The sequence below is a fragment of the Carcharhinus amblyrhynchos genome, chromosome 21 (assembly GCF_965287045.1).
Source record: "Carcharhinus amblyrhynchos chromosome 21, sCarAmb.v2.hapA, whole genome shotgun sequence".
Lineage (NCBI taxonomy): Eukaryota > Metazoa > Chordata > Chondrichthyes > Carcharhiniformes > Carcharhinidae > Carcharhinus > Carcharhinus amblyrhynchos.
In genome coordinates this window covers 48,898,645-48,922,720 of record NC_137344.1, presented here as the reverse complement: position 1 = coordinate 48,922,720, position 24,076 = coordinate 48,898,645, and the positions used below count along the sequence as shown (strand labels likewise).

At 47.3% G+C, this 24,076-nt stretch overlaps 1 protein-coding gene across 1 annotated transcript in view; it reads left to right on the top strand.

Annotated features, from left to right (window-relative positions):
- The window catches only part of LOC145356610 (uncharacterized), a 91,834-nt gene that overhangs the window by 32,390 nt on the left and 35,368 nt on the right, over window positions 1-24,076 (top strand). Inside the window, exons 6-7 of the mRNA XM_080209425.1 lie at window positions 11,415-11,928; window positions 14,241-14,342. Coding sequence (XP_080065551.1) covers window positions 11,415-11,928; window positions 14,241-14,342 — 616 coding nt within the window. The remainder of the gene's footprint in view (window positions 1-11,414; window positions 11,929-14,240; window positions 14,343-24,076) is intronic.

Below are 24,076 nucleotides of genomic sequence, written 5' to 3'. Positions count from 1 at the left end.
GTAACTGTACAGAGTCACTGTTTATTCAGGGTGAGGGTCTCTCACTGTGTAACTGTACAGAGTCACTGTTTATTCAGGGTGAGGGTCACTCACTGTGTAACTGTACAGAGTCACTGTTTATTCAGGGTGAGGGTCTCTCACTGTGTAACTGTACAGAGTCACTGTTTATTCAGGGTGAGGGTCTCTCACTGTGTAACTGTACAGAGTCACTGTTTATTCAGGGTGAGGGTCTCTCACTGTGTAACTGTACAGAGTCACTGTTTATTCAGGGTGAGGATCACTCACTGTGTAACTGTACAGAGTCACTGTTTATTCAGGGTGAGGATCACTCACTGTGTAACTGTACAGAGTCACTGTTTATTCAGGGTAAGGGTCACTCACTGTGTAACTGTACAGAGTCACTGTTTATTCAGGGTGAGGGTCACTCACTGTGTAACTGTACAGAGTCACTGTTTATTCAGGGTGAGGGTCACTCACTGTGTAACTGTACAGAGTCACTGTTTATTCAGGGTAAGAATCACTCACTGTGTAACTGTACAGAGTCACTGTTTATTCAGGGTGAGGGTCACTCACTGTGTAACTGTACAGAGTCACTGTTTATTCAGAGTGAGGGTCACTCACTGTGTAACTGTACAGAGTCACTGTTTATTCAGGGTGAGGGTCACTCACTGTGTAACTGTACAGAGTCGCTGTTTATTCAGGGTGAGGATCACTCACTGTGTAACTGTACAGAGTCACTGTTTATTCAGGGTAAGGATCACTCACTGTGTAACTGTACAGAGTCACTGTTTATTCAGGGTAAGAATCACTCACTGCGTAACTGTACAGAGTCACTGTTTATTCAGGGTGAGGGTCACTCACTGTGTAACTGTACAGAGTCACTGTTTATTCAGGGTGAGGGTCACTCACTGTGTAACTGTACAGAGTCGCTGTTTATTCAGGGTGAGGGTCACTCACTGTGTAACTGTACAGAGTCGCTGTTTATTCAGGGTGAGGGTCACTCACTGTGTAACTGTACAGAGTCGCTGTTTATTCAGGGTGAGGGTCACTCACTGTGTAACTGTACAGAGTCGCTGTTTATTCAGAGTGAGGGTCACTCACTGTGTAACTGTACAGAGTCACTGTTTATTCAGAGTGAGGGTCACTCACTGTGTAACTGTACAGAGTCACTGTTTATTCAGGGTGAGGGTCACTCACTGTGTAACTGTACAGAGTCACTGTTTATTCAGAGTGAGGGTCACTCACTGTGTAACTGTACAGAGTCACTGTTTATTCAGAGTGAGAATCACTCACTGTGTAACTGTACAGAGTCACTGTTTATTCAGGGTGAGGGTCACTCACTGTGTAACTGTACAGAGTCACTGTTTATTCAGGGTGAGGGTCACTCACTGTGTAACTGTACAGAGTCACTGTTTATTCAGGGTAAGGATCACTCACTGTGTAACTGTACAGAGTCACTGTTTATTCAGGGTGAGGGTCACTCACTGTGTAACTGTACAGAGTCACTGTTTATTCAGGGTAAGGATCACTCACTGTGTAACTGTACAGAGTCGCTGTTTATTCAGGGTGAGGGTCACTCACTGTGTAACTGTACAGAGTCACTGTTTATTCAGGGTGAGGGTCACTCACTGTGTAACTGTACAGAGTCACTGTTTATTCAGGGTGAGGGTCACTCACTGTGTAACTGTACAGAGTCACTGTTTATTCAGGGTGAGGATCACTCACTGTGTAACTGTACAGAGTCACTGTTTATTCAGGGTGAGGGTCACTCACTGTGTAACTGTACAGAGTCACTGTTTATTCAGGGTGAGGGCCACTCACTGTGTAACTGTACAGAGTCACTGTTTATTCAGGGTGAGGGTCACTCACTGTGTAACTGTACAGAGTCACTGTTTATTCAGGGTAACGATCACTCACTGTGTAACTGTACAGAGTCACTGTTTATTCAGGGTGAGGGTCACTCACTGTGGAACTGTACAGAGTCACTGTTTATTCAGGGTGAGGATCACTCACTGTGTAACTGTACAGAGTCACTGTTTATTCAGGGTGAGGATCACTCACTGTGTAACTGTACAGAGTCACTGTGCATTCAGGGTGAGGATCACTCACTGTGTAACTGTACAGAGTCACTGTTTATTCAGAGTGAGGGTCACTCACTGTGTAACTGTACAGAGTCACTGTTTATTCAGGGTAAGGATCACTCACTGTGTAACTGTACAGAGTCACTGTGCATTCAGGGTGAGGATCACTCACTGTGTAACTGTACAGAGTCACTGTGCATTCAGGGTGAGGATCACTCACTGTGTAACTGTACAGAGTCACTGTTTATTCAGCAGGATAAGGGTCACTCACTGTGTAACTGTACAGAGTCACTGTTTATTCAGGGTGAGGATCACTCACTGTGTAACTGTACAGAGTCACTGTTTATTCAGGGTGAGGATCACTCACTGTGTAACTGTACAGAGTCGCTGTTTATTCAGAGTGAGTGTCACTCACTGTGTAACTGTACAGAGTCACTGTTTATTCAGGGTGAGGGTCACTCACTGTGTAACTGTACAGAGTCACTGTTTATTCAGAGTGAGAATCACTCACTGTGTAACTGTACAGAGTCGCTGTTTATTCAGGGTGAGGGTCACTCACTGTGTAACTGTACAGAGTCACTGTTTATTCAGGGTAAGGATCACTCACTGTGTAACTGTACAGAGTCACTGTTTATTCAGAGTGAGAATCACTCACTGTGTAACTGTACAGAGTCACTGTGCATTCAGGGTGAGGATCACTCACTGTGTAACCGTACAGAGTCACTGTTTATTCAGCAGGGTAAGGGTCACTCACTGTGTAACTGTACAGAGTCACTGTGCATTCAGGGTGAGGATCACTCACTGTGTAACTGTACAGAGTCACTGTTTATTCAGGGTGAGGATCACTCACTGTGTAACTGTACAGAGTCGCTGTTTATTCAGAGTGAGTGTCACTCACTGTGTAACTGTACAGAGTCACTGTTTATTCAGGGTGAGGGTCACTCACTGTGTAACTGTACAGAGTCATTGTTTATTCAGAGTGAGTGTCACTCACTGTGTAACTGTACAGAGTCACTGTTTATTCAGGGTGAGGGTTACTCACTGTGTAACTGTACAGAGTCACTGTTTATTCAGGGTGAGGGTCACTCACTGTGTAACTGTACAGAGTCACTGTTTATTCAGGGTGAGGGTCTCTCACTGTGTAACTGTACAGAGTCACTGTTTATTCAGGGTGAGGATCACTCACTGTGTAACTGTACAGAGTCACTGTTTATTCAGGGTGAGGGTCACTCACTGTGTAACTGTACAGAGTCACTGTTTATTCAGGGTGAGGGTCACTCACTGTGTAACTGTACAGAGTCACTGTTTATTCAGGGTGAGGGTCACTCACTGTGTAACTGTACAGAGTCACTGTTTATTCAGGGTGAGGGTCACTCACTGTGTAACTGTACAGAGTCACTGTTTATTCAGAGTGAGGGTCACTCACTGTGTAACTGTACAGAGTCACTGTTTATTCAGGGTGAGGGTCTCTCACTGTAACTGTACAGAGTCACTGTTTATTCAGAGTGAGGGTCACTCACTGTGTAACTGTACAGAGTCACTGTTTATTCAGGGTGAGGGTCACTCACTGTGTAACTGTACAGAGTCACTGTTTATTCAGAGTGAGGGTCACTCACTGTGTAACTGTACAGAGTCACTGTTTATTCAGAGTGAGAATCACTCACTGTGTAACTGTACAGAGTCACTGTTTATTCAGGGTGAGGGTCACTCACTGTGTAACTGTACAGAGTCACTGTTTATTCAGGGTGAGGGTCACTCACTGTGTAACTGTACAGAGTCACTGTTTATTCAGGGTGAGGGTCACTCACTGTGTAACTGTACAGAGTCACTGTTTATTCAGGGTAAGAATCACTCACTGTGTAACTGTACAGAGTCACTGTTTATTCAGGGTGAGGGTCACTCACTGTGTAACTGTACAGAGTCACTGTTTATTCAGAGTGAGGGTCACTCACTGTGTAACTGTACAGAGTCACTGTTTATTCAGGGTGAGGGTCACTCACTGTGTAACTGTACAGAGTCGCTGTTTATTCAGGGTGAGGATCACTCACTGTGTAACTGTACAGAGTCACTGTTTATTCAGGGTAAGGATCACTCACTGTGTAACTGTACAGAGTCACTGTTTATTCAGGGTAAGAATCACTCACTGCGTAACTGTACAGAGTCACTGTTTATTCAGGGTGAGGGTCACTCACTGTGTAACTGTACAGAGTCACTGTTTATTCAGGGTGAGGGTCACTCACTGTGTAACTGTACAGAGTCGCTGTTTATTCAGGGTGAGGGTCACTCACTGTGTAACTGTACAGAGTCGCTGTTTATTCAGGGTGAGGGTCACTCACTGTGTAACTGTACAGAGTCGCTGTTTATTCAGGGTGAGGGTCACTCACTGTGTAACTGTACAGAGTCGCTGTTTATTCAGAGTGAGGGTCACTCACTGTGTAACTGTACAGAGTCACTGTTTATTCAGAGTGAGGGTCACTCACTGTGTAACTGTACAGAGTCACTGTTTATTCAGGGTGAGGGTCACTCACTGTGTAACTGTACAGAGTCACTGTTTATTCAGAGTGAGGGTCACTCACTGTGTAACTGTACAGAGTCACTGTTTATTCAGAGTGAGAATCACTCACTGTGTAACTGTACAGAGTCACTGTTTATTCAGGGTGAGGGTCACTCACTGTGTAACTGTACAGAGTCACTGTTTATTCAGGGTGAGGGTCACTCACTGTGTAACTGTACAGAGTCACTGTTTATTCAGGGTAAGGATCACTCACTGTGTAACTGTACAGAGTCACTGTTTATTCAGGGTGAGGGTCACTCACTGTGTAACTGTACAGAGTCACTGTTTATTCAGGGTAAGGATCACTCACTGTGTAACTGTACAGAGTCGCTGTTTATTCAGGGTGAGGGTCACTCACTGTGTAACTGTACAGAGTCACTGTTTATTCAGGGTGAGGGTCACTCACTGTGTAACTGTACAGAGTCACTGTTTATTCAGGGTGAGGGTCACTCACTGTGTAACTGTACAGAGTCACTGTTTATTCAGGGTGAGGATCACTCACTGTGTAACTGTACAGAGTCACTGTTTATTCAGGGTGAGGGTCACTCACTGTGTAACTGTACAGAGTCACTGTTTATTCAGGGTGAGGGCCACTCACTGTGTAACTGTACAGAGTCACTGTTTATTCAGGGTGAGGGTCACTCACTGTGTAACTGTACAGAGTCACTGTTTATTCAGGGTAACGATCACTCACTGTGTAACTGTACAGAGTCACTGTTTATTCAGGGTGAGGGTCACTCACTGTGTAACTGTACAGAGTCACTGTTTATTCAGGGTGAGGATCACTCACTGTGTAACTGTACAGAGTCACTGTTTATTCAGGGTGAGGATCACTCACTGTGTAACTGTACAGAGTCACTGTGCATTCAGGGTGAGGATCACTCACTGTGTAACTGTACAGAGTCACTGTTTATTCAGAGTGAGGGTCACTCACTGTGTAACTGTACAGAGTCACTGTTTATTCAGGGTAAGGATCACTCACTGTGTAACTGTACAGAGTCACTGTGCATTCAGGGTGAGGATCACTCACTGTGTAACTGTACAGAGTCACTGTGCATTCAGGGTGAGGATCACTCACTGTGTAACTGTACAGAGTCACTGTTTATTCAGCAGGATAAGGGTCACTCACTGTGTAACTGTACAGAGTCACTGTTTATTCAGGGTGAGGATCACTCACTGTGTAACTGTACAGAGTCACTGTTTATTCAGGGTGAGGATCACTCACTGTGTAACTGTACAGAGTCGCTGTTTATTCAGAGTGAGTGTCACTCACTGTGTAACTGTACAGAGTCACTGTTTATTCAGGGTGAGGGTCACTCACTGTGTAACTGTACAGAGTCACTGTTTATTCAGAGTGAGAATCACTCACTGTGTAACTGTACAGAGTCGCTGTTTATTCAGGGTGAGGGTCACTCACTGTGTAACTGTACAGAGTCACTGTTTATTCAGGGTAAGGATCACTCACTGTGTAACTGTACAGAGTCACTGTTTATTCAGAGTGAGAATCACTCACTGTGTAACTGTACAGAGTCACTGTGCATTCAGGGTGAGGATCACTCACTGTGTAACTGTACAGAGTCACTGTTTATTCAGCAGGGTAAGGGTCACTCACTGTGTAACTGTACAGAGTCACTGTGCATTCAGGGTGAGGATCACTCACTGTGTAACTGTACAGAGTCACTGTTTATTCAGGGTGAGGATCACTCACTGTGTAACTGTACAGAGTCGCTGTTTATTCAGAGTGAGTGTCACTCACTGTGTAACTGTACAGAGTCACTGTTTATTCAGGGTGAGGGTCACTCACTGTGTAACTGTACAGAGTCATTGTTTATTCAGAGTGAGTGTCACTCACTGTGTAACTGTACAGAGTCACTGTTTATTCAGGGTGAGGGTTACTCACTGTGTAACTGTACAGAGTCACTGTTTATTCAGGGTGAGGGTCACTCACTGTGTAACTGTACAGAGTCACTGTTTATTCAGGGTGAGGGCCTCTCACTGTGTAACTGTACAGAGTCACTGTTTATTCAGGGTGAGGATCACTCACTGTGTAACTGTACAGAGTCACTGTTTATTCAGGGTGAGGGTCACTCACTGTGTAACTGTACAGAGTCACTGTTTATTCGGGTTAAGGTCACTCACTGTGTAACTGTACAGAGTCACTGTTTATTCAGGGTGAGGGTCACTCACTGTGTAACTGTACAGAGTCACTGTTTATTCAGGGTGAGGGTCACTCACTGTGTAACTGTACAGAGTCACTGTTTATTCAGAGTGAGGGTCACTCACTGTGTAACTGTACAGAGTCACTGTTTATTCAGGGTGAGGGTCTCTCACTGTAACTGTACAGAGTCACTGTTTATTCAGAGTGAGGGTCACTCACTGTGTAACTGTACAGAGTCACTGTTTATTCAGGGTGAGGGTCACTCACTGTGTAACTGTACAGAGTCACTGTTTATTCAGAGTGAGGGTCACTCACTGTGTAACTGTACAGAGTCACTGTTTATTCAGAGTGAGAATCACTCACTGTGTAACTGTACAGAGTCACTGTTTATTCAGGGTGAGGGTCACTCACTGTGTAACTGTACAGAGTCACTGTTTATTCAGGGTGAGGGTCACTCACTGTGTAACTGTACAGAGTCACTGTTTATTCAGGGTAAGGATCACTCACTGTGTAACTGTACAGAGTCACTGTTTATTCAGGGTGAGGGTCACTCACTGTGTAACTGTACAGAGTCACTGTTTATTCAGGGTAAGGATCACTCACTGTGTAACTGTACAGAGTCGCTGTTTATTCAGGGTGAGGGTCACTCACTGTGTAACTGTACAGAGTCACTGTTTATTCAGGGTGAGGGTCACTCACTGTGTAACTGTACAGAGTCACTGTTTATTCAGGGTGAGGGTCACTCACTGTGTAACTGTACAGAGTCACTGTTTATTCAGGGTGAGGATCACTCACTGTGTAACTGTACAGAGTCACTGTTTATTCAGGGTGAGGGTCACTCACTGTGTAACTGTACAGAGTCACTGTTTATTCAGGGTGAGGGCCACTCACTGTGTAACTGTACAGAGTCACTGTTTATTCAGGGTGAGGGTCACTCACTGTGTAACTGTACAGAGTCACTGTTTATTCAGGGTAACGATCACTCACTGTGTAACTGTACAGAGTCACTGTTTATTCAGGGTGAGGGTCACTCACTGTGTAACTGTACAGAGTCACTGTTTATTCAGGGTGAGGATCACTCACTGTGTAACTGTACAGAGTCACTGTTTATTCAGGGTGAGGATCACTCACTGTGTAACTGTACAGAGTCACTGTGCATTCAGGGTGAGGATCACTCACTGTGTAACTGTACAGAGTCACTGTTTATTCAGAGTGAGGGTCACTCACTGTGTAACTGTACAGAGTCACTGTTTATTCAGGGTAAGGATCACTCACTGTGTAACTGTACAGAGTCACTGTTTATTCAGGGTGAGGATCACTCACTGTGTAACTGTACAGAGTCACTGTGCATTCAGGGTGAGGATCACTCACTGTGTAACTGTACAGAGTCACTGTTTATTCAGGGTGAGGGTCACTCACTGTGTAACTGTACAGAGTCACTGTTTATTCAGAGTGAGAATCACTCACTGTGTAACTGTACAGAGTCACTGTGCATTCAGGGTGAGGATCACTCACTGTGTAACTGTACAGAGTCACTGTGCATTCAGGGTGAGGATCACTCACTGTGTAACTGTACAGAGTCACTGTTTATTCAGCAGGATAAGGGTCACTCACTGTGTAACTGTACAGAGTCACTGTTTATTCAGGGTGAGGATCACTCACTGTGTAACTGTACAGAGTCACTGTTTATTCAGGGTGAGGATCACTCACTGTGTAACTGTACAGAGTCGCTGTTTATTCAGAGTGAGTGTCACTCACTGTGTAACTGTACAGAGTCACTTTTTATTCAGGGTGAGGGTCACTCACTGTGTAACTGTACAGAGTCACTGTTTATTCAGAGTGAGAATCACTCACTGTGTAACTGTACAGAGTCGCTGTTTATTCAGGGTGAGGGTCACTCACTGTGTAACTGTACAGAGTCACTGTTTATTCAGGGTAAGGATCACTCACTGTGTAACTGTACAGAGTCACTGTTTATTCAGAGTGAGAATCACTCACTGTGTAACTGTACAGAGTCACTGTGCATTCAGGGTGAGGATCACTCACTGTGTAACTGTACAGAGTCACTGTTTATTCAGCAGGGTAAGGGTCACTCACTGTGTAACTGTACAGAGTCACTGTGCATTCAGGGTGAGGATCACTCACTGTGTAACTGTACAGAGTCACTGTTTATTCAGGGTGAGGATCACTCACTGTGTAACTGTACAGAGTCGCTGTTTATTCAGAGTGAGTGTCACTCACTGTGTAACTGTACAGAGTCACTGTTTATTCAGGGTGAGGGTCACTCACTGTGTAACTGTACAGAGTCATTGTTTATTCAGAGTGAGTGTCACTCACTGTGTAACTGTACAGAGTCACTGTTTATTCAGGGTGAGGGTTACTCACTGTGTAACTGTACAGAGTCACTGTTTATTCAGGGTGAGGGTCACTCACTGTGTAACTGTACAGAGTCACTGTTTATTCAGGGTGAGGGTCTCTCACTGTGTAACTGTACAGAGTCACTGTTTATTCAGGGTGAGGATCACTCACTGTGTAACTGTACAGAGTCACTGTTTATTCAGGGTGAGGGTCACTCACTGTGTAACTGTACAGAGTCACTGTTTATTCAGGGTGAGGGTCACTCACTGTGTAACTGTACAGAGTCACTGTTTATTCAGGGTGAGGGTCACTCACTGTGTAACTGTACAGAGTCACTGTTTATTCAGGGTGAGGGTCACTCACTGTGTAACTGTACAGAGTCACTGTTTATTCAGAGTGAGGGTCACTCACTGTGTAACTGTACAGAGTCACTGTTTATTCAGGGTGAGGGTCTCTCACTGTAACTGTACAGAGTCACTGTTTATTCAGGGTAAGGGTCACTCACTGTGTAAATGTACAGAGTCGCTGTTTATTCAGGGTGAGGGTCACTCACTGTGTAACTGTACAGAGTCACTGTTTATTCAGGGTGAGGGTCACTCACTGTGTAACTGTACAGAGTCACTGTTTATTCAGGGTGAGGGTCACTCACTGTGTAACTGTACAGAGTCTCTGTTTATTCAGAGTGAGGGTCACTCACTGTGTAACTGTACAGAGTCACTGTTTATTCAGGGTGAGGGTCTCTCACTGTAACTGTACAGAGTCACTGTTTATTCAGGGTAAGGGTCACTCACTGTCTAACTGTACAGAGTCGCTGTTTATTCAGGGTGAGGGTCACTCACTGTGTAACTGTACAGAGTCACTGTTTATTCAGGGTGAGGGTCTCTCACTGTAACTGTACAGAGTCACTGTTTATTCAGGGTAAGGGTCACTCACTGTGTAACTGTACAGAGTCACTGTTTATTCAGGGTGAGGGTCACTCACTGTGTAACTGTACAGAGTCACTGTTTTTTCAGGGTGAGGGTCACTCACTGTGTAACTGTACAGAGTCACTGTTTATTCAGGGTGAGGGTCACTCACTGTGTAACTGTACAGAGTCACTGTTTATTCAGGGTGAGGGTCTCTCACTGTGTAACTGTACAGAGTCACTGTTTATTCAGGGTGAGGGTCTCTCACTGTGTAACTGTACAGAGTCACTGTTTATTCAGGGTGAGGATCACTCACTGTGTAACTGTACAGAGTCACTGTTTATTCAGGGTGAGGATCACTCACTGTGTAACTGTACAGAGTCACTGTTTATTCAGGGTGAGGATCACTCACTGTGTAACTGTACAGAGTCACTGTTTATTCAGGGTGAGGATCACTCACTGTGTAACTGTACAGAGTCACTGTTTATTCAGGGTGAGGATCACTCACTGTGTAACTGTACAGAGTCACTGTTTATTCAGGGTGAGGGTCACTCACTGTGTAACTGTACAGAGTCACTGTTTATTCAGGGTGAGGGTCACTCACTGTGTAACTGTACAGAGTCACTGTTTATTCAGGGTGAGGATCACTCACTGAATAACTGTACAGAGTCACTGTTTATTCAGGGTGAGGATCACTCACTGTGTAACTGTACAGAGTCACTGTTTATTCAGGGTGAGGGTCACTCACTGTGTAACTGTACAGAGTCACTGTTTATTCAGGGTAAGGATCACTCACTGTGTAACTGTACAGAGTCACTGTTTATTCAGGGTAAGGATCACTCACTGTGTAACTGTACAGAGTCACTGTTTATTCAGGGTGAGGGTCACTCACTGTGTAACTGTACAGAGTCACTGTTTATTCAGGGTAAGGATCACTCACTGTGTAACTGTACAGAGTCACTGTTTATTCAGGGTGAGGGTCACTCACTGTGTAACTGTACAGAGTCACTGTTTATTCAGGGTAAGGATCACTCACTGTGTAACTGTACAGAGTCACTGTTTATTCAGGGTGAGGGTCACTCACTGTGTAACTGTACAGAGTCACTGTGCATTCAGGGTGAGGATCACTCACTGTGTAACTGTACAGAGTCACTGTTTATTCAGAGTGAGGGTCACTCACTGTGTAACTGTACAGAGTCACTGTTTATTCAGGGTAAGGATCACTCACTGTGTAACTGTACAGAGTCACTGTTTATTCAGATCAATGTTGTGGATTATTCAGTGCGCAGTTGTCTGTTTTATTTTAAATGCCTTTTCTCTGTGGTTGTATGCAATCTCGATTGCCTTTATCTTTGCAGGTTACCGTCAGCTGAGTTTCGACCCCAACACCGTGCACCGATTCCTCACTCTATCCAAGGGCAACCGCAGAGTTTCCCACAAGGCCACCCAGAAATACCCGATGCACGAGGAGCGGTTTGAGAAGGAGTGGCAGGTCCTGTGCTGCGAGAGCTTCGACACGGGCCAGCACTACTGGGAGGTGCAGATCAGCAGTCAGTGGGTGTACCTCGGAGTTGCGTACAAGAAGATCAGCAGACGCGATGACTCATCCCTGATCGGCAGGAACAGTGTTTCCTGGGCCCTGCAGCTCTTCAGCAAGAGTTATTCCGCCTGGCACAACAGCCAGGAGGAGAAGCTGCAGCCTGCCAACTACGACCGAGTTGGGGTGTACCTGGATTGCACTATGGGGACCCTGAGCTTCTATGGCATTGATAACACCATGACTCTGATCCACACCTTCCAATCAGTCTTCATCGAGCCCTTGTATCCCGCTGTTTGGGTGGGCGATGATGTCGTTGCAACCCTGCGCTTGCCTCCCTGAGAGTAGGGGCTTCTTCCTTGCATTTATATAAACTTTCCCAATTTCCTGGCATCCGAAAGCGCTTTACAGCCAATTATACACTTCTGAACTAAATTGCTAACGGTCCCGGTAACAGATTGAGGGATGATTCTTTGCTGGGACACTCCCCTGCTCTTCCAGATAGAACCTTGGGATCTTTTATGTCCACCTCACCTGAAAGGTGGCACCTCAGACAGTGCAGCACTCCCTCAGTATCAGCTCAAGTGTCAGCTTGTTTTCCTATATGCCGGAATCCAGGGAGAGGTGGGATTACCTTTGAGTTATTGAATCCTGGTTCACTTTGAGGAGGCTGGCGTGAGGGCCGTTTGGGCGAGCAGTGGATCTTTCAATGGACCTGTTTTTGATAGAGGGATAAGGGATCTTCAAGTGGGATTTTTCTTCTCCCAGGCCACCTCAGTTTAAACCCTGGCCTTGGTTTGGGATCGCTGTTACAAATAAATTCACGGTAACGTGTTCTAAAATGTGAACTCGCAGTTGGGCGGGTTTGGGAGCTGAATTTGTAGAGATTTCCTCGACACCAGAGAATGGTGAGTAAGTCATCGGGTGGGACTCAACAGCCTTGCTTGTCCTGAAACTGGAAAATCCCGCCCAAGGTCAACGGACCTTTCCATGGTCCTCCCCTCGCCCATTCCGATTCCTAAGGTTGGGAAAGTTCTGACCATTGATTCACCTCAACCAGTCTAAATAAACATTTATATCAGTTTTTGTGCAGAGGATTCTATGTGTTACCCAGGATGAGGGATCTGCCCACTATGTGTTTCTTGGGTTCGAGGTGGAGATGCCAATATTGGTGGGCACGGTAAGAAGTCTCACGCCACCAGGTTAAAGTCCAACAGGTTTATTTGGAATCACCTGAGGAAGGAGCAGTGCATCTGAAAGCTCGTGATTCCAAATAAACCTGTTGGACATTAACTTGGTGATGTGAGACTTCTTGGGTTTGGTTGACAGGTGAAGTAACAGATAAGGAAGTAATTAGAAACTAGAAGCAAGAGCAGGCCATTTGGCCCTTTGCGCCTACGCCGCCATTCATTATGAGCATGGTTGATCATCCAACCTGATCCCCGCCTTCCTCCATATCCTTTGATCCCTTTCACTCCAAGTGTTACATCTCACAGCTTCCTGAAAACATACGGGGTGGAGTTTTCCGGGTGCAGTTGCCCCAAAACTGGAAAATGTCGCCGAAGGTCAGCGGACGCTTGCATGGCCTGTCCCCACCCCCCCCCCCCCCACCCCCTGCTCCGATTTCCTTGGCCGGTGGAACAGGAAAATATTTTGGCCTCCCCTGCTTTCTTGTGGCAGAGAATACCAGAGGCTGACCACTGTCTGGGTGAAAAAAAAGTTTCTGGCCTTTCTATTCCCCATTTTACACATGCTGGGAGAGAAAAGAGGCATTCGGACAGTCCGTCTGGTGTTAAACAGGACACTGCAAGGGGACAGACTTGGAGCCACGGCTGGGAGCTGTGACACAGCAGGTCCGTTTTTGTAGTTAGATTGTGAAGGAGAAGCAGAGAGACAGGACGCAGCCTTGTTAGGTTTTGTTTCTGTCATTTTCCTGGGGCAGCAGTGAAATTGGATGAAGTGAATGTTAGTGGAGTCGGACACTTTAGGAACTTTCAAGCGGTTATTGGATAGGCACGTGGAGCAGTCCAGAATGATAGGGAGTGGGATAGCTTGATCTTGGGATTGGACATAGCTCGGCACAACATTGAGGGCCGAATGGCCTGTACTGTGCTGTAATGTTCTAATTGTGCTCTGTATGGTCACATTCTGTGTTCAATAAACCTAATGATACATATCTGGCTTCATTTCTTGAAAATTTTCCCCACTAGTGGAAAGATGTAGGAATTCACGTTCAGAAGACACGATGTCCAGTTCCGATCACAGGGAATAACTCTTGTTGTTACACTTAGAATGGAATAGAATCCCTACATTACAGAAGGAGACTCTTTGAGCATGAGCTGACAACAAACCCACCCTATCTCTGTAACCCTACATATTTACCTCGTTGGTAACCTCCCCAAAACTAGGGTCAACTTAGCATGGCCAATCCACCTAACCCGCACATCTTTGGACTGTGGGAGGAAACCGGAGCCCCCGGAGGAAACCCACGCAGACACAAGGAGAATGTGCAAACTCCACACACAGACAGTGACCCGAGCCGGGAATCGAACCCAGGAGCTGTGAAGCAGCAGTGCTAACCACTGTGCTGCCGTGCTAGGCCATGAATACAAGACTTGGATTTATGTAGATCTCTTCACAAGCGCAGGATGTACTTAAAGTGCCAGCGAAGCACTTTTTTGAAGTTTGGTCACTGTTGTCATGAAGGGAAAACAGGAGCTCCTGCAAATACCAACATCATCGTGGTCAGGTAACTTGTTTGTGATGTTAATTGGGGCTAACGTGTCTGCTTTTTGGATAGAACGCAGAACCCTACAGTTCAGGAACTGGCCCTTCGGCCCATCGAGTCTGCACCGACCACAATCCCACACAGACCTTATCCCCACATCCCTACACATTTACCTGCTAACCTACACATCCCAAGACACAAGGGGACAATTTCAGCTTGGCCAATCAACCTAACCCGCACATCTTTGGACTGTGGGAGGAAACCGGAGCACCCGGAGGAAACCCACGCAGACACGAGGAGAATGTGCAAACTCCACACAGACAGTGACCCGAGCCGGGAATCGAACCCAGGTCCCTGGAGCTGTGAAGCAGCAGTGCTAACCCACTGTGCTACCATGCCGCCCGTGGATAGTGCCACGGGGTCTTTTATATTAACCTTATATCAACCTGAAGGGGTGGTGGGGGGGAGGTGGGGAGGTGTTGATGCTGGCTGGGCATTAGGATTGGGGTGGGGTTGGTGCTGCTGGCTGAGCAGGGGTGGGTTTTTGGGGGGGTTGGTGCTGCTGGCTGGGCGGTGGGTGTTGTGGGGGGTTGGTGCTGCTGGCTGGGCGGGGGGGGGGGGTTGGGGGGGATTGGTGCTGCTGGCTGGGTGGGGGGGGGGTGTTGGGGAAGGGTTGGTGCTGCTGGCTGGGCGGGGGGGGTTGGGGGGGGTTGGTGCTGCTGGCTGGGCGGGGGGGGAGTTGGGGGGGGGTTGGTGCTGCTGGCTGGGTGGGGGGGGGTTGGGGGGGGGGTTGGTGCTGCTGGCTGGGCGGGGGGGGGTTGGTGCTGCTGGCTGGGCGGGGGGGGAGTTGGGGGGGGGTTGGTGCTGCTGGCTGGGCGGGGGGGGAGTTGGGGGGGGGTTGGTGCTGCTGGCTGGGCGGGGGGGGGTTGGTGCTGCTGGCTGGGTGGGGGTGGGGAGTTGTGGGGGGGGTTGGTGCTGCTGGGTGGGGTGTGGGTTGGGGGGGGTTGGTGCTGCTGGCTGGGTGGGGGTGGGGAGTTGTGGGGGGGGTTGGTGCTGCTGGCTGGGCTGGGGGGGAGTTGGGGGGGGTTGGTGCTGCTGGCTGGGCGGGGGGGGAGTTGTGGGGGGGGTTGGTGCTGCTGGCTGGGCGGGGGGGGAGTTGGGGGGGGGGGGGATTGGTGCTGCTGGCTGGGCGGGGGTGGGTTGGTGCTGGGAGTTGGGGGGGGTGGAATTGGTGGGGGGTTGATGCTGGGATTGGGGCAGTCTCTGGGCTTAGGGCTTTGATCACCGAAGGCTCAGTTACCAACCATTGAGCAATAAAACTCAAGGATGCTTTAAAGATTGGAATTGGAAGAGCACAGATATGTTAGAGGACTGGGGGACTAGAGGGCACCACAGCGATAGGGAGAGCTAATTCCTAACTTAGGGGCTGATTCTCTGTGACTGATATCCCCAGCTGGGATTCCCGATGGCTGGATGAATCAGCCGTGAGGGTCAAATCAGGATTCTAGCTGGGCATCCAACCCGTTGTAAGCTGCCTGACCCGCTGCACCTCTCCCGATCAGCTTCTTGCCCAGAGTGGGAAAGAACCTACTCACTACTCATTAACATCTGTCTAAATGTGATTAGTGGGTTCTACGTAGGATGTTCCAGCTCCTGGTATGCTCCCATCCCCCCGAACCAGCTCCAATCTCTCCTGATCTTGACAAGGCGCCATAGACCAAAAGGACATAGACGCTGCCCCTAACTGTGCCTCTCTACCACTGTCAGACTGCAGAGGGATGGTCGGTTGAAGAATCTGAGGGTTGGGGGGGTTGAGTTGGGGGGGGAAGGAATTGACCTTGGGGCTCTGTCCTGGAATAGGGGTCTTCTGGCTGGGCCTCTCCTTCCTGCCCTGGAAAATCACACTCAGGATGATGATTTCAGGAAATTTTCTGGTTAAAATCTTCATTCTTGTCTGTGCTCTGTAAAACCTTTGAAGTGGCCTGCTCACATTAATATCCAAGCCCCCAAACACCTGGAAGCCTTCAAAATCACAGCAGCACTCTAGTGTAAGGATTGCCCTAGGTTGAGTTCAGAGCCTCAGGTGTTACCAGACCTCTTTGAAGTACTTTGATGGGAGATGTCAGCTTCACTAAGCAGATCCCCTTTCCTTCTCTCATAAACCTCCGATACTCTGAAAGCTCTTTGAAGCAAGTTGATTGACAGGAGCTTTGCATTTCATGAGGGGGAATCCCCCTTTCTAGCCTGAATGAGCCCAGAGCCTCTGAAACTAGAACTGCTTTGACTGATGGCTCCAGGGCAGATCAAAGAGGGAATTAGCTGAAGTTTGTTTGCACAAGGAGCTGATGGTCCATTTGCTGCTAAAAAAGCTTTTTGATTGACAGCTTGAGGGCAGATCAAACACTCCATTGTTGACGCAACCAGTTCAAGTTCCATTAACCCTGAAGTGCTTCCACTTTTGTGCTGCTGCAGTTTTTAAGGATAGGCTTTCTCTTTTATCTCCAGACCTTCCTAGAAAGACCAGATGCACAATAAGACTGTTTATTTTTTCGGAATGGATCTGTTTTCAACCCGTTATGCTCGAACAGCAAGCCTATATTGGGGGCTGTTAACAGCCACAGAAGAAGTTAGCACAACCTTCTAAGGGGTCCACAATGAGGACACCATTTGTATTTCTGGATAAATGTTATGGCCAGGTTGACGCTGCCAAGGGGGTCCTGAAGGTATGGGGCTTGACAGGGGTGGGGGCCTTTGCTGCCCCCTATTGAAGTGTTTCTCTAGTGGGAAGGAGGCCTGAGGGGTGAGAACATTGTGTGGCAGGGGGAAGTGTGCTGGGTCTCACTGATGCCTGCTTGGTGTGGGGGGAAGTTGCCTTTCTGTGGTGAAGGGTGAAGGACGCTACCAGAGGGCTTGCAATGTCTGTTGTGGGGGAGGCTGAAATTGGACTGTGAGATCAGGGCACTCTTTAAAATTGGGTTGGGGGGGCTGGGGGGGTGGATTGTGTGTTGTGGGGAGGAGGGGCTGGTGGGTGGGTGTTGGGAGGGAGGACAAATGCAATGGTGGGGCAACAGACTCCTGGCCAGTAATTCCATGCTGCCACTGTTCCCTCTCTCTATCTGTTGCATTCCCTTTTCTGCCTGGTACAGATAGGTTGGTATATTGGGCAGATAGATGGCAGATGGAATTTAATCCTGATAAATGCGAGGTGATGCATTTTGGAAGGAATAATGCAGGGAGGAGTCACATGATAAAGGGTAGACCGATTTAAGAGTATAGAAATGCAGAGGGACCTGGGAGTGCAAGTGCACAAGTCTCTGAAGGTGGCAACCCAGGTGGAGAAGGTTGCGAAGAAAGCTTACGGAATGCTAGCCTTTATAGGAAGGGGTATAGAGTATAAGAGCTGGCGTCTAATGCTACAGTTATACAGAACGTTGGTTAGACCGCATTTGGAGTACTGCGTCCAGTTCTGGTCAACTTACTACCGGAAGGACGTGGAGACCCTGGAGAGAGTGCAGAGGAGGTTTACCAAGATGCTGCCTGGTATGGAAGGACTGGGTTATGAGGAAAGATTGGGTAAACTGGGGCTCTTCTCCTTAGAAAGGTGGAGATTAAGGGGGGATCTGATAGAGGTGTATAAAATAATGAAGGGTATAGATAGAATAAACAGTGGCAGGCTTTTTCCTAGATTGGAGACAAATTTCACAAGGGGTCACGAGCTAAGGGTGAGGGGGGAGAAGTATAATTTGGATACTAGAGGGAGGTTTTTCACACAGAGGGTCGTGGGGGTATGGAATGCGCTACCAAGTAAGGTGGTGGAGGCAGGCACGCTGGACTTGTTTCAGGTTTAGATAGGCACATGAGTGAAACAGGGGTGGAGGGTTATAGGATACGGTTTTAAAAAGGGTCAGAGCCTCGGGACGTTACTGGAAATGTAATACTACATGTTAATGTTTTGTCTCTTTTAATCCGCAGGTGTGTCGGTCCACCTTGTTGTCTAATGAGGGGCATACACATGGTGGGTCGTGCGTGGGCTGCTCTTGGATGTTTCGAGAGTGGCCTAGTACTTCGTGTCGTTAGTGTACGCTTAAAACTGGACCAGATACTGGGCACCACAACAGCTCAGTGACTATCACTGATTGCTGTGCAGACACATGGATTTGGGTCGGTGTCTGTGGGAGTTTGCACATTCTCCCCGTGCTTGCGTGGGTTTCCTCCGGGTGCTCCGGTTTCCTCCCACACCCCAAAGATGTGCTCTTAGGCTGATCGGTGTAACAAATTGTCCCTAAACTATTCTCCCCTGAATCTGGTTTCCAATGGGGGAACCATAAGCATAGACACGGATCAAGGTAGGTGTAGGAAAATGCTTTGTTAAGATGGTGGCGCGGGCTCGTTGGGCCGAAGGGCCTGTTTCCCATGCTGGGTTGTTCTTTGTTCTTTGGTGAATATTCATTAATATCCCGAGCTTTAACACCAACAGCGAGATGATTTTCAATGCATTTCGCAGTTGGTGGAAGCTCTTTGCTAATATCTGGGGAGGAGTTAGATTTAGCAGGCCTGGTGTCTGTTTCAAAGCTTTGGCTGGAATTTTCAGAAGCTCCGCTCCATCGTGTGTGGGTTAACCCTGATTGTTTTGTATTGCCTGTAGGGCTCTTAACCCTTTCGTGGCAGCTCTCCACAACACAGTAAAAAGTCTGACAACACCAGGTTTTAGTCCAACCGATTTATTTGATAGTAAACGCACAAGCTTTCAGGTTAGTCCCTTCGTCAGCCATCTGGAAATCCTGGCCCCAGTTCCTGGATGATGACGTGGGATGGATTGTTTTTAAACCCCCCTGTGAAGCACCTGGCCTCTTCCCCAGGCACCTCATCCCCTGTGGCCGTGGGGGGTTGAGCTGCTGGCTTTTGGTGGATTTAAGTTCAGAACCTGATCCTCTGATGGGTTAGCAGGCAATTTACCTCCTCCGAGCCTGTCACAGAGTGGTCCTGCTGTACTTCACTGCAGCATTTTAACTGGATGAAGACACTCTCCCACTGTCTACTGGTTCGGGAATTTCCTCAGAATCCAAGTAAATATAGAGGAGAGGAGCAGGACGTGGCCATTCGGCCCTCCGAGCCTGCTCCGCCATTCATTTTGTTCGTAGAATCCCTACAGTGCAGAAGGAGGCCACTGGGCGCACTGACTATAATCCCACGCAGGCCCTTCCCGTATCCCCACATATTTACCCTGCCAATCCTCCTGACACCAAGGAGCAATTTAGCACGGCCAATCAACCTAGCCTGCACATTTTTGGACTATGGGAAGAATCCGGAGTACCCGGAGGAAACCCATGCAGACACGAGGAGAATGTGCAAACTCCACACAGACAGTGACCCAAGGTCGGAATTGAACCCGGGTCCCTGGCACTGTGAGACAGCAGTGCTAACCACTATGCCATCGAATTCAATATCCTGATCCTTTCATCCTCTCATATCCTTTGATCTCCTTCATCCCAAGTACCTAATTTATTTTTAAAAACATCCTATGTTTTGACCTCTACAACTTTATGTGGTAGGGAATTCCACAGGCTCGTCACTCTCCGGATGACAAAATTTCTCCTCGTCTCTGTCCTAAATGGTCTTCCCTGTATCCTGAGACTCTGACCTCTGGTTCTGGACTCTCCCACCATTGGAAAAATCCTTCCTGCATCAGCCCAGGATAGTTAGAATTAGTCTCTGTGAGATTCCAGCTCATTCTTCTGAATTCCAGCAAAAATCCTAACCTAGTCAATCTCTCCTCATACATCAGTCACGCCATCCCTGGAATCAGCCTGGTAAACATTCTCTATATTCCTTGTATAGCAAGAGCATCTTTCCTCAGATAAGGAGATCAAAACTGCACACAATATTCCAAGTGTGGTCTTACCAAGGCCCTGTATAATTGCAGCAAGTCACCCCGCTCCTGTAGAACATAGAACATTACAGCGCAGTACAGGCCCTTCGGCCCTCGATGTTGCGCCAACCTGTGAAACCAATCTGAAGTCCATCTAACTTACATTATTCCAATATCATCCACAAATTTATCCAATGACCATCTAAATGCCCTTGATGTTGGCGAGTCCACTACAGGCAGGGCATTCCACGTCCTCACTACTCTTTGAGTAAAGAACCTACCTCTGATATCTGTCCTATATCTGTCACCCCTCAATTTAAAGCTATGTCCCCTCGTGTTAACCATCTCCAACTGAGGAAAAAGGTTCTCACTGTCCACCCTACCTAATCCTCTAATCATCTTGTATGCCTCTGTCGTCACTTCTTAACCTTCTAACGAAACAACCTCAAGTCCCTCAGCCTTTCCTCATAAGACCTTCCCACCATACCAGGCAACATCCTGGTAAACCTCCTCTGCACCCTTTCCAGTGCTTCCACATTCTTTCTATAATGTGGCGACCAGAACTGTACACAATACTCCAAGTGCGGCCGCACCAGAGTTTTGTACAGCTGCAACATGATCTCATGGCTCCAAAATTCAATCCCTCTACCAATAAAAGCTAACACACTGTACGCCTTCTTAACAACCTTATCAACCTGGGTGCCAACTTTCAGGGAGCTATGCACATGTACCCCGAGATCTCTCTGCTCATCCAAACTACCAAGTATCTTACCATTAGTCCAGTACTCTGTATTCCTGTTACTCCTTCCAAAGTGAATCACTTCACACTTTTCCACATTAAACTCCATTTGCCAACTCTCAGCCCAGCTCTGCGGCTTATCTATGTCCCTCTGTAACCTGCAACATCCATCTGCGCTGTCCACAACTCCACCGATTTTAGCGTCATCCGCAAATTTACTAACCCATCCATCTACGCCCTCATCCAGGTCATTTATAAAAATGACAAACAGCAGTGGCCCCAAAATAGATCCTTGCAGTACGCCACTAGTAACTGAACTCCAGGATGAACATTTCCTACCAATTACCACCCTCTGTCTTCTTAACAGCTAGCCAATTCCTGATCCAAACTGCTAAATCACCCTCAATCCCATGCCTCTGTATCTTCTGCAATAGCCTATTGTGGGGAACCTTATCTAATGCTTTACTGAAATCCATGTACATCACGTCAACTGCTTTACCCTCATCCACCTCTTTGGTCACCTTCTCAAAGAACTCAATATGACCTACCCTTCACAAAACCGTGTTGACTATCCCTAATCAAATTATTCCTTTCTAGATGATTATAAGTCCTATCTCCTATAATCCTTTCCAAAACATTTCCCACAACAGAAGTAAGGCTCATTGGTCTATAATTACTGTACTCAAATCCTCTCGCTATAAGACATAGGAGCAGAATTAGGCCACTCAGCCCATCAAATCTGCTCTGCCATTCAATCATGACTGATATTTTTCTTATTCCCATTCTCCTGCCTTTTCCCCATAGCCCCTGATCCCCTTATTAATCAAGAACCTAACTATCTCTGCCTTAAAGACACTCAGTGACTTGGTCTCCAGAGCTTTCTGTGGCAAAGGGTTCCACACATTCACCACTCTCTGGCTGAAGAAATTCCTCCTCATCTTTGTTTTAAAGGATTATCCCTTTAGCCTGAGGTTGTGCCCTCTGGTTCTAACTTTTCTGACTAATGGAAACATCCTCTCCACATCCGCTCTATCCGAGCCTTGCAGTATCTTGTAAGTTTCAATAAGATTCCCCCTCATCTTTCTAAACTCCAACGAGTACCGACCCAGAGTCCTCAACTGTGAAAGTCAACATACCATTTGCCTTTTTTTTATTGCCTGCTGCACCTGTACACTTAGCTTCAGCGACTGGTGTACGAGGATACCCAAGTCTTGTACATTCCTCACCCTAATCTGTAGACATTCAGATATAATCGGCCTTCCTATTTTTGCTACCAAAGTGGGTAACCTCACATTTACCCACATTATACTGCAAGTGCCGTGCATTTGCCCACACACTCAGCCTGTCCAAATCACACTGAAGCATCTCTGCATCCTCCTCACAGCTCACCCTCCCAACCAGCTTTGTGTCATCTGTAAATGTGGAGATATTATATTTAGCTCCCTTATCTAAATCAGTAACATAAACAGTGAATAGCTGGAGTCCCAGCACCGATCCCTGTGGTACCCCACTAGTCACTGCCTGCCGATTGGAAAAAGACCCATTTATTCCTACTCTTTGTTTTCTGCCTACTACCAGTTTTCTATTCGGGGGAAGGTGGTCACTATTAGCTGACCTCTGCTTCAGCTCCATCATTCTTTCAAATGACTATCCTTGCGCTTAACTGTTAGGTTTTTTTTCTGATCTCTTTTACCTTGATTGGCCCTCCACCGGCTTCTAGAAAGTTCTCTGACTTTATTTCTATTTCCCTATTGTCCCTGCGGATGTCCAACGAGGGGCATACACGCGGTGGGTCGTACGAGGGCTGCTCTTGGATGTTTCGAGAGTAGCCTAGTGCTTCACGTCGTTAGTGTACGCTTAAACTGGACCAGATACTGGGCAACACGACAGCTCAGTGACTATCACTGTTTGCTGTGCAGACACATGGATTTGGGCCGGTGTCTGTGGGAGTTTGCGCATTCTCCCCGTGCTTGCGTGGGTTTTCTCCAGGTGCTCCGGTTTCCTCCCACACCCCAAAGGTGTGCTCTTAGGCTGATTGATGTAACAAATTGTCCCTAAATTAGTCTCCCCTCAATGTGGAATGCTGTAAGCGTAGACAAGGGTCATGAAATGAAATGAAAATGCAGAAAATGCAGATGTATGGGATTGTGGGTAATCTAGGAAGTTGGATCAGGAATTGGCTATCAGATAGGAGACAGAGGGTGGTGGTGGATGGTAAATATTCATCATGGAGTGCAGTTACGAGTGGTGTGCCTCAGGGATCTGTTTTGGGGCCACTGTTGTTTGTAATTTTTATTAATGATCTGGATGAGGGTATAGTTGGGTGGATTAGTAAATTTGCTGATGACACCAAAGTTGGAGGTGTGGTAGATTGTGAGGAAGGGTGTCATAGTCTGCAGGGAGACTTAGATAGGTTGCAGAGCTGGGCCGAGAGGTGGCGGATGGAATTTAATGCGGAGAAGTGTGAGGTAATTCACTTTGGTAGGAGCAACAGATGTGTCGAGTATAGGGCTAACGGGAGGACTTTGAATAGTGTGGATGAACAGAGGGATCTAGGTGTGTGTGTACATAGATCCCTGAAAGTTGGGAATCAAGTAGATAAGGTTGTCAAGAAGGCGTACGGTGTCTTGGCGTTTATTGGTAGGGGGATTGAATTTAGGAGTCGCAGTGTAATGTTGCAACTGTACACTACTCTAGTGCGGCCGCACTTGGAGTACTGTGTGCAGTTCTGGTCCCCGCATTACAAGAAGGATGTGGAGGCGTTGGAGAGGGTGCAGAGGAGGTTTACTAGGATGTTGCCTGGTATGGTGGGGAGGTCCTATGAGGAGAGACTGTGGGATCTAGGGTTGTTTTCGTTGGAAAGAAGGCGGCTAAGAGGGGATCTTATTGAAACATATAAGATGATTAGAGGTTTAGATAGGGTGGATAGTGATAGCCTTTTTCCTCGGATGGAGAAAGCTAGCACGAGGGGGCATGGCTTTAAATTAAGGGGGGGTAGCTACAGGACGGATGTCAGGGGTAGGTTCTTTACCCAGCGGGTGGTGAGGGATTGGAATGCCCTGCCTGCTGCAGTTGTAAATGCGTCTAGTTTGGGGGCGTTTAAGAGATCTCTGGATAGGTTTATGGACGAAAAGGGATTGGTATAGG